This window comes from Helianthus annuus, chromosome 2 (genome assembly GCF_002127325.2).
Source record: "Helianthus annuus cultivar XRQ/B chromosome 2, HanXRQr2.0-SUNRISE, whole genome shotgun sequence".
NCBI lineage: Eukaryota > Viridiplantae > Streptophyta > Magnoliopsida > Asterales > Asteraceae > Helianthus > Helianthus annuus.
The window spans coordinates 84,082,972-84,093,851 of record NC_035434.2 but is presented as its reverse complement, the minus strand read 5'-3'; the positions used below and the strand labels follow the sequence as shown (position 1 = coordinate 84,093,851).

At 37.2% G+C, this 10,880-nt stretch overlaps 2 protein-coding genes across 10 annotated transcripts; both read right to left on the bottom strand.

Moving 5' to 3' along the window:
- Positions 1–334: 334 nt before the first annotated feature.
- On the bottom strand, positions 335–5,985 carry LOC110918438 (pentatricopeptide repeat-containing protein At1g74900, mitochondrial). 9 transcript variants are annotated; one of them, XM_022162759.2, is made up of 4 exons: positions 5,791–5,985; positions 2,802–4,733; positions 611–1,049; positions 335–538 (listed from the first exon to the last, which is right to left on the bottom strand). In XM_022162759.2, exon 2 carries the CDS (start codon positions 4,523–4,525, stop codon positions 3,047–3,049), a length of 1,479 nt encoding a protein of 492 aa, XP_022018451.1. In that variant the 5' UTR covers positions 4,526–4,733; positions 5,791–5,985; the 3' UTR covers positions 335–538; positions 611–1,049; positions 2,802–3,046. The 9 variants fall into 9 exon arrangements, with proteins under 9 accessions (XP_022018451.1, XP_022018449.1, XP_035842347.1 ...); XM_022162757.2 differs by having other exon boundaries at positions 2,802–4,694; XM_035986454.1 differs by having other exon boundaries at positions 335–533; positions 2,802–4,694.
- Positions 5,986–7,383: 1,398 nt separating this feature from the next.
- Positions 7,384–9,430, bottom strand: LOC110893324. Its single transcript, XM_022140438.1, has 4 exons — positions 8,944–9,430; positions 8,223–8,750; positions 7,803–8,066; positions 7,384–7,754 (listed from the first exon to the last, which is right to left on the bottom strand). Exons 1-4 carry the CDS (start codon positions 9,428–9,430, stop codon positions 7,384–7,386), a joined length of 1,650 nt encoding a protein of 549 aa, XP_021996130.1.
- Positions 9,431–10,880: the final 1,450 nt, after the last annotated feature.

Below are 10,880 nucleotides of genomic sequence, written 5' to 3'. Positions count from 1 at the left end.
TACTTGAGAGGTGCTTGCCCCTGTACTGGAAGCCGTAGGATGAGTACCCGATGTTAAAAACTCATTGGATTCATCATATACAACCTCTACCTCGTCATCATCAGACTCCTCATTTAGCTCACGACCCCCTTTATATCTCCCCTGGGAGGAACCCCCATTCCCCTCAACGAACCCAAGAGCACTAAACGAATTGTGTGTTTGAACCTTGGATGAACTATTGCACCTCGCATTCACGTCGGAAGAGCTCACCGCCTTTTTCTTTTTATCCACAGGTCTATATTCAAACTTGGGCTTTTGATTGTTAATTTGAAAACCGCTCTTCTTAACATTCTTCTTTGTCTTGACTTACGTATAACCATCCTCATCTACTTTCGGACTGTTTGTAGGAGGTTTCACTGTCAATCGAATGCATTTTGGACACTCCTCAGAATCATGCCCAAATACACAGCAGTGGGCACATCTCGGTGGTTTCCATTCATATTCCACCCGAATAGTCTCATTGACATACTTGTTCTCATCCAACTCAGGAATAGCTATGCTGTGAATAATAGTTAACTTTAAAAAAAAAAAAAAAAAAAAAAAAAAAAAAAAAAAAAAAAAAAAAACTAACCTACTCCTAGATAGTTCATTTTGCACACTTTGAAAGTTAAACCCTCACCACCTGGGAATAACAAACGCATTTAACGAGCTGCAACCCCTTTGGTTCATATATTATATATAAGTTAATAACAAGGGCCCACTTTCTCTACTCGCATAGGGCACGGGAAACGGACCCCAGTTCTCAAGGACGGCCCTGCCTAAATTGACCCATTTAAGTTGAGTATAACCAAATCGACTCGTTGTCTGATTTGAGACGACCGAAATACAACCCATGGATCACGATTGAGCATTATCCCACTTTCCTTCCTAATTACCAAAGTTTCAATTAACAAATAGGACACATGCTTAGCCATTAGTATCTCAACATTCTCCTAATCTCCTTAACAAACGCATTTAACGAGCTGCAACCCCTTTGGTTCATATATTATATCCATCTGTACTGATCATATCTGCAGGAACAAAAGTTTTTAATCCAACTACCATGTCACAATCAGACCACAGATAAAAATCATTATATAGACATCAAAGGCAGTTCAGTTCACAGTCACCAATCAAATGCATTTTGAGCAACATACCATTTATTTGTACTGAAAAAAAGGAACTAATTTTATGATTTGCATATTACAAAATTCAAGTAGAATCAAATATATATATTAGAAGCAGCATCCCCAAAAAAATGTTACAAAAAAACAATTCCTAGTGTTTGAAAAAAAAAACCCATGTTTTTTTTCTTTCCATACTTCCATCAATGCAAGAATGTTTACAAGCTGCACACTCCCAGATCTGACTCAAAAAGGCGAATCAATTTACAGATAATCACAATAAATATAAGCAAGGAAGCTCTATATGCATGGGTGCATTACAAAAAAGACTTGAACAAAACTACCTAAAAAATAAAGACTGCGCCACACTTTTGTACGGATAGTGTTGCCGCTGCAAGTTGAAGCACTTTTGATGAGCAAACAAGGGTGAATAGAACCAGAATCATGTATTATCTCTTCTACTTTTCACATATGTTGGGCCAACGGAATATTAAAAGCGTCAAACAAATAGAGGATCGCGGCTCTTGTTCACAAAGGTTTTCAATCAAACTTACGTCACTACTTAATTGGTCTGGAAACTTGAAAGCAAAAACCAACATTACAATCCAGCAAACTTTGTTACGGTATAATGGTTTCAGATATGTAAAGTAGAAAACAGAGGCGATTGCATGCATCATGTTTGAAGAAATGAAAAAAAATATGTAGTTAAAATGACAAATTAGAAACTGTAAATCAGTGACATGCTAAACTGTTATCAGATGATTAACATAAGGCATTAGGCAAGATATATAATTAATTCAGGGGCAGATAGGATCAGAGTAGTGGCCACTTCACAAGGCTAAAACACTTTGTGGTGATGGTGTGCCATGTGTCAAACACTCACACCCAGTTTTTCCGAGGTTTGGTTCGGCTCATTGATATCAAATCAATACTTAAGCAGCGAAATTAAAACATAGGACTTAGAATTAAACCAAAAAAGACGTCTAGATTGGTTTTCAACCTCCAAAATACAGTACCAAGTGACTGTAATCGCTTAAACCTGTATGAGTGCAGTAGTATTATGAACACTCGCTACTGTAATTTGGAGGTTGAAAACCAACCTAGACGTTTTTCAGGTTTAATGAAGTCCCGTGTTTTAATTCCGCTGCTTAAGATTTGATATTATTGAGCCACACCAAACCTCGGAAAAACCAGGGTTCGATCATAGTTGCCAATAGCGGCTATAGCGACTGTCGCTATTTGGGTCATAGCGACCAATAGCGACAGTTTTTTTTAGCTATAAAATAGCTGGATTTATATGTTTTTGTTAAATATACATGTAAAATAGCATATATACCAAGGTATTTTGATATAATATACATATAAAAATTTTCAAAATTCTTTTTCTAGTGTATCGCTATATATAAAATAGCGGTCGCTATTCGCTAATCGCTATGTAGCATATAGGTCTCTTGTCGCTATTCGCTATTAACAACTATGGGTTCGATTGCTAACAAATATGTGTGATACGCATGGTAAAGGAGTGTTGTATAGATAGAATCAGATTCTAGTTCTTGCAACCATAAACTCATCATTATCAAATGCTAACAAAAAAAAGAACAGATCTGAACAAGTTGAGCGACACTGTTTATATAATAAGATATAAAAATGATATGGTACCTGATTTCCTTGACCGAGACGCAGCAAGAAGCCGCAAAGCACCCGCTAGCAGTAGTCACTGCCTGAAATATTTCCAACACTGCTTATAATATGAGACCGATGAAGTAATATGAAGCCCCTTAAGCCGGCAAAAGCTCTCATATAGAATGCCTATCCAATATCCAATATCCAATATCCAACAACATTTTTCAACCGACATCACAACAAGACACATGTTCCAGAAACTTTGGCAAAATAAACTTGTATCATAATCTGAGATGAGGAGGGAGACGACCACATCTGCCCTGTGCTGTAAGTATCTCTTTGGCAAAATCCTGATTTCCAGTAAGCAGAAGGCCATTCAAGATTCGATTGAAGGTGAACTTACGAGGGATAAACCCTCTATCCACCATTTCTATCAGCAGTTTCCCTGCCACCATTAGATCGCCAGATCTCTTCCTCCCAAACATTGCACTTATTAAAACATTGTATGTATCCAAATTGGGCAAACATTCACCATTACCCATTCTGTCAAAAACCTTCAAACTCTTGTCGATTTCACCTTCATCGCAATAATACCTAATGATCACATTGTAAGTTTGAACATTCGGATCACATTCATCATCTTTCATCTTATCCAAATACTCCATTGCCCTATCCATCTTTCCAACATGACACAACCCTCTGATCACTACATTGTACGTTGTTGCATTAGGAGTATAACCCTTCTTCAACATCTCCTCAAACACCAAAATAGCATTCTCCACATTGTCTTTTTTGCATAGAACTTGAATATATGCATTGTAAGTGGCAACAGAAGGAAGTATCCCTAACCCAATCATTTCATCAAACACTTGGCGCGCCTTTTGAATCTCACCTGCAACCCCAAACCCATGAACCACAGTTGTGTAGGTAACAACATCCATCTCACATCTTCTTCGCCTTTTCATCTCCAAGAAAAACTGCCAACCTTCTTTAACCTGACCCGCCTTGAAATACCCATTAAGAATCACATTATACGTCTTGAGAGTTGGCTCTAAACCACTCTCCACCATCTCCCTCAACACCTCCAAAGCCCTAGGTGTTCGCTTTAACAAACAAAAACCATTTGCAATTATGTTATAACTAATCGTATCAGCTCTAAATCTTCTCTTTAAAACCTTAAACAAGTTATACGCCATTTCAACTCGTCTAGACTTGCATAAAACATCAAGAAACGTGTTAAAGCTGTTCAAATCTTGTTGACAGCCATACTCCTGCATCGACAAGAAAACTCTAACGGCTTTGTCGGGTTTTCCAGCAGATACATACCGTTCGGTTATAATGGCGAATGTTTTAGGGTTTGGACCGACCCTTCGTTTCCGCATTCGGGCAACAAGTGCCCATACGGTCTTGTAGTTGCGCAATCGGGCAGCAATGTCAATGGCATGGTCAAATGAGGCGGCGGAGTGGGTGTACGTGGGGTGGCGTTCAAGAAGGTTAAAGAATTGGATGGCTTTGGGGCCATGGTTCCATAGGTGTTTTAAGATCTTGTTCACTAGGTCGGGCGTCCAGTAGACTGAGTTGAATTCTAAATTATGGGTTAGAGCTTGTGGGTCTAACTTTAGGATGAGGAAAGAAAGGCTGGAGGCATCATCATCTGCGGCAGGAGGAGTGATGGTGGTGAGGTTGTAGAATGACAATTTCACAGAACATACAAGAGAGGTAGGATTCCTGATGTGAAGCTTGTGGAGAGGTGACAACATTTCGTCCCAATCAGAGCATTTTAGAAATTGCAAAGAACAATCTGTCAACAATTAACAGTTTTATTATGTGAGAACATACTTGTTGTTGCCCTTGCCTGCCAATCTTCTTCAACACCTTCTTTCACCACCAATTAGAACAAGGATAGACATACAATTCTTGTTTGTTGCTCTGCAGATTTATAAGAATTTCCCAATTCCATAGTCAGCTCTGTGAATTAAAAATTTTCAATTTTTCAAGACACAACAATTAGAAGATACTTTCCATAGTTATTAAAGGCGCTAGGCGCACTCAAGGCGCATAGGCCTCGCCTGGGGCTTAGGCGCAAAGCGCAAAAAAAGCGAGGGCTTGAGAAAAATAAAGCGCATAATGAAAAAAATTAAAAATATATTATGTATTAGAAAAAGAATGCTATTCTTCAAATAAAATAAACAAAATCAATTATATAACACTTTATATCATCTATTTAGTACCAAAAGTTCTAAAATATTAGTGTATTAGTGTAGACAAGTAGTTTTCCTTGGATAAAAGTAGAAATCTAGCTAGAATCTTGTCGGAATTTAGAGAATTTGGCCGGAATGTGTGCCTGAACCATCAACTTGAGAATTAAAGCGCAATTTCCTCGACTTAAAGCGCAAATGCCTCGCCTCGCCTGAAAAATGGGCCTAGGCGCAAGAGGCGATGGCTTTTAACAACTATGATACTTTCTAATTCAGATTTATGAGTAAGGGGCAGCTGTTTGGTGCAGTAAGAGGCCTGAATGGGTAAGAGCCAGTAATTTCTGTGTTGGTTTGACCTCTGAATGAATGACTGACTGACTGTATCAAATAACTATTTTATGTTGAACCAGTAAGAAGAGGCCTGGCCTGACTTGGCAGGCACAACGTTTGAATGAACAAGAGAATTGATATAATACACCTTAATAAATGAATGATATGCTGCAAGCAAACAAACAAGTTGATACTGTCATTGACATACAAAACTCCCACGCATTAATTAAGTTGATACTATCATTCTCATTTCTCAAATACTTTCTATTTGTAACATCAAAATTATTCACATCTCCTCTACTATTTTACCACATTTTAGCAAGAGCACATGAGCAACATTTCACCCAAACAAGGATGATCAGATCAGACACTTTGACTAACATTGCTGAAAAAAAACATTACTCTAAAAGAAAAGAAAAAACACAAGTAAGGAGGCCATAATCTGATTTGTCCAATCAAACAAAATAAAGTGGAAAATAATCTACAGAGAAGAAAACCTTGTTTGTTTCAATGGCAGAAGGAGGCGCTGTCAACAAACCTCATCCAAAATCCCACAGATTTGTCGCCGGCGTTGCGTAGGTGGTCGTCGGCGTCAGGTAGATGCTGTAGGTTTTGTTGGAGAAGGGGGGTTTGACAATTTGAGAACGGGTAGGTAAACTTCTTGTTTTTCCATCCAGCATCTTTTTAGAAGCTATTTTATTTGGTCCAAGTACCCGTGTATGTGCTACACAAAAAAATATTTATATTTTAATTATGGGTGTGAATTTCTGACACGACCTGAAAACACAACGTGAACCTAACACGAAATTCATGGGTTTGGGTTTAGGTTTAGTCTAAATGGGTTCGGGTCAGTTTCACGTTGAACCCACGAACCCGTTTAGCTAAACGGGTCGGGTTCGGGTTAACGGGTTGACCCGTTTAACCCCTTTATATTATATAATATTTTTTTACAATACGTTTTATGTTATAAATTAAATTGGGTATGTATTTTCTGCTATAATTATAACTTAAGAAAAGAAATTCACATAAGATTTTATAATTTAAATATTATATACATTTGTGTTTTTTAAGTAAACTTTAAATTTAATATATTAATTTGTGTAAAAAAATTAAAAAATAAAAGTTTTCGGGTTGTACGGGTCTTGTTCGGGTCAACCCATGAATATTCGGGTCGGGTTCGGGTTCATTGGTATGACACAATTTTCGGGTTCGGGTTCGTATAAAATTTTCGGGTTCGGGTCGGTTTGAACCCGCCAACCCACGAACACGACCCGTTTAGCACCCCTAATTTTAATAGTGTTGACGTAAATATTTTAATTATATATTCATTCAAATATTAACAGAAATGATACAAAGTACAGAAAATTATTGAAATACATGAATACTAGGGGTGTGTAAAAAACCAAAATAACCGACCCAAACCAAATTAACCAATAAAACCGAACCGAAAAAACCGAACCAAATCAAAAATCGGTGGGTCGGTTATTGATTTTTTTGAAACCCGAAAGTAGCAGGTTGGTTATGGTTATCAATATTTCCATACCCACCATAACCGAACCGAACCAATATGTAGTAAATCTTAGTCGGATTTGGACTTTTCACCATTTTTTTAATATTTGATGTTTTTTGTTGAACGTTTTTAGTATTTAAGGGTTATTTCATATCATTTTGGTTGAGTGTTTATTTGAATTTATATGAATATATCACATCACTTTGTTTGAATATTCGGTATTAATCCTATAGATTATATGTATTTATAATACTTTTTAATATGCTAATATATAGAAATATGTAATAACAATTTATTCCATATTAAAAAAAATGAGCTATTTTAGTTAGGCCTAAATTCATGGTTAACCACCCATAACCGATCCGTCATAACCATCAAAACCGATTAATCAAAACCCCATATCCGATCGGTTATGGTTATGGTTATCCGTTAACCGACATCGCGGTTATAGTTATGGTTTTAGGCCAAAACCGACCCATGAACACCCCCATAAAAATTCACAACTCATTGAAGATCTCTTTATATACAACATTAGTAGTTTTATTTGTAGGTTTGCCTTCGTTGTCAAGTACTAGTAGCTTCACTCAACTTTTGATAGCGACTGGCCCTGGCTTTTATTGATCGTCATTGCAAAACATACAGCTATTGGAAATTGTCTCCTTTGAAACGCGAAAGGAATCTTTCCATCTGAAGGGATTAAATTAACTCCAGCTATGAATGTGCGAGTACCAATATTTCCACCTGAAATTATCTCCGCTTCAATTACAAGGTTGTACAGTTTTGTAACCTTTAACCTTGTATCGTTGCACAAACCATTTTGTTGGTCAGTATTTCGTAATAGCAATATCGGAACACCGACTTTAAGCACTAACCTATGATTTGGTAAGCCGGATACTTTTAGACCGTTGAGCACATCCGGTGAGTATATTCTTTGTTGTGTAGGATTTGCATCTTCAGTCGGGCAAAGACTATTAGAACTAAGGTACTATTTTTCTTCACCTGCGAATAGCGACAACAATTTGTCATTAATCTCATGCACAACCTCATTCTTAGGGGCAAGTATAGCCCTATCGCTAAAGTAATTACGATCATTGAAGTTGTCCAAGATTAATGGATAAACAAAATCGATTAAGCAAGAAATTGGGTAAGATGTGTTGTCAATTAGAAGATCCGGTGGTATTTCGATTGTTACTTCTCCATCATTCGAACCACCAACATTTCCCTCACCCACATCCAAAAGCCATTTCGCAAAATTATTTATCTCTTAGTTTTCCGATGTAGATCTTCCAACGATTAACCTCATGTTTCTAGTTAACCTTAGCAACGGACATAATGCGGCATTCACGATCTCTTGTCGTCCACCATTTGAAACAACAAGTAATATTTGTCGAAAGTCACCACCAAAAACGATAACCTTACCTCCAAACAGGATATCAGATTTGCGTGAATTTTCGATATTGAAAATGTCATGCATAGTTCTATCCAACGCCTCAAATGCATGTTTATGCACCATAGGCGCTTCGGCCCATATAATCAGTTTGGTCTCGTTTAGTAATTTAGCTACATCATCATCTGGTTTAATATGACAAACCGAATCCTCATTAAGATTCAAAGGTATGTGAAACCTAGAGTGAGCCATTCTTCCTCCATCCAACAACAATGATGCAATTCCCCTGGATGCGACGTTTAATACGATTTCACCTTTTGATCTGATTTCCGCATGCAGTGTTTTCCATAAAAATGTTTTACCAGTACCGCCATAACCATAAACGAAAAACATTCCTCCATTGTTTCCGTCAACTGCTTGAATAATGTCTTCAAATATTGCATGTTGTTCATCAGTTAACATATTCAACTGGCCTTCATAAACATTTTGTAGATTCGTTCTGTCGTATGCAAGCTCCTTATTAATCAAACGGCAGCTAAAGTTATCTAAGGACGCAGTACCTGGGTACGGAATTGTTACAAATCTTCGCAATGATGATTTATTTTTGCTTAAAACTTCTCTATTTCACATAAAACATAGTTCTTAAGTTGTTGATCTGGAATTGATAAAGTTGTGCAAGATGAAAAAATAGATAAATTTAATAATACAATTTTAGTAACTGGAACATAAAAAAGAATTAATTTATAAATTTACCTGCAACTCGATGATATTTTGACAATCTATAAACAAAACCGTCTGTCATATATTTCCATGTCCTTTCCCAGACTAATTCAGGCCTAGTCTGCCTAGATAAAGAGCTTGATAATAGCATGGTGGCAAATAGATTACGAATATAAGAAGCACTACTTGATATATTTGCTTCTTTTATGGTCTCGACGTACTCTGAGTCATCATCCAAAAGACCAAGCGCATAGCAAGCATCTCTAAACGTATCGTACACTCGACCATTAACTGTTTTAATATCATAAAATGATGTTGGTCCTTTAACTTTGTTAAGAAGAATTCTTAAAAAGTAAGCTTCACCAATAGACGGAGACACAGAATGAATTCTGCTAACTAAATTTTCCTTTTTTCTAGGAACCCATATACGTTTGTCAAGCTTCCAAACATACCAACGTGGGAACTGAACGCATGTAAGTGTACGTGCAATGGTGTTATTAGGATCTTTATTATGTTCCATCCACGATATAAACATTGATGACTTGAAGATGTTTTGTTCAAAACGTAATTAATATCTTCATCAGGGCTGAAAACAACTAGTTGTTGTCCCGGAAGATGGAAAGGCAACCTCATCACAGAAGGACTCCTATAATGAATTTCATTCGAGAATATCCTCCATGATACTTAACAAACTGATATATACGTACAATCATAATACTCTTTAATTTCATCATCTGTTGGTTCCTCGTTTTGATTATCGCTTTGAATCAGAGCAACAATTGCTCTATTGGGGCCTTTATTAATATATTTAAACAAATACTTTATTGAGGCCGCTTGATTGCACCATTCAACGTTTATATGCGTCTGATATCTTTTCAGAAGTTTTTTTTTTTTGTTGTAAGGTACAACACTTCTGTTGTCTAAGTCAATACTGTTTTTGAAAACAAAAGCACCGTCATCTCTTCTTCTGTATAGGGGAATCCGTTTGAATCCAAAGTTGTTTGATCTTGAAAGTTTTTTAGAAAGCCTTTTGAACATTTTCTATCAACCATACATGGAGAGCTCAATCTAGCGTTAGCACATGGACCGTGAATCATATGGTCTTTCACAAGCGTATATAATTCTGGGTTGTGGTGGTAATTGGCTTTCGAACTGGTAAAGTGGTCCACCAATTACATGGAAATCTCAGTTGGAGCAGGTATCGATTGAGTGGTTGTGTTCGATTGCGGTGCTATTGGTGGAGTTTGTTGGGTTTAGGTTTGGGTTTCAGTTGTGAACGGGGGTGGTGGCATCTCAATGATTGGGGCTTGTTGTGGTGCTTGCTGCTTTGGGGTCGATTGGGTGTCTAAAAGGTTCATTGTGGTTTCAATTGCTTTTCCTTTCAATGCTGAACGAAGCAGTAGGTTTTGTCTGGCGGTCTTTTCAATCTCGGGATTGATGGACCTCATGTGATTGACAAGAATGCATGCTCTTTCATATGCAATATTCTTGTCTTCATCCAAACAATCATAAGGCCAAAGAGACCTCCCAATGTTTTTGAAAACAATAGAGAAAGCTTAGGGTATCTGAATTGAAGTGGAACACAAAAAATCTTTACGCACGCAATCCTGTCAGATTGCACAAATGTTTGGTCCCACCATATGATCCAAGAAAACCATTTAGTCCAACAATCTAAGTAACTTAGAAGAAAATTCTCACATTCTTCCTTGTTCTTAAATTGAATAAGAATGTTTAGCCCTCTAATATATCTTGTTTTGCAATCAAAGAGACCAACTACTTTCATCAGAGTGAGAAGCTCCATAGGATGTCAACATCCTTAACTTTAGCCACAAGACAAAGATCAAGCCAACTAGGAGGAAAAGGGGCAGGAAGGGAAGTGATTAGATTATTTACTTTCTAGCCTGTAGCACCAGTTCGATGCTTGTAGCTGGCTAATTTTACGTTTTTTTATACTTTGGCCACTTCAATAA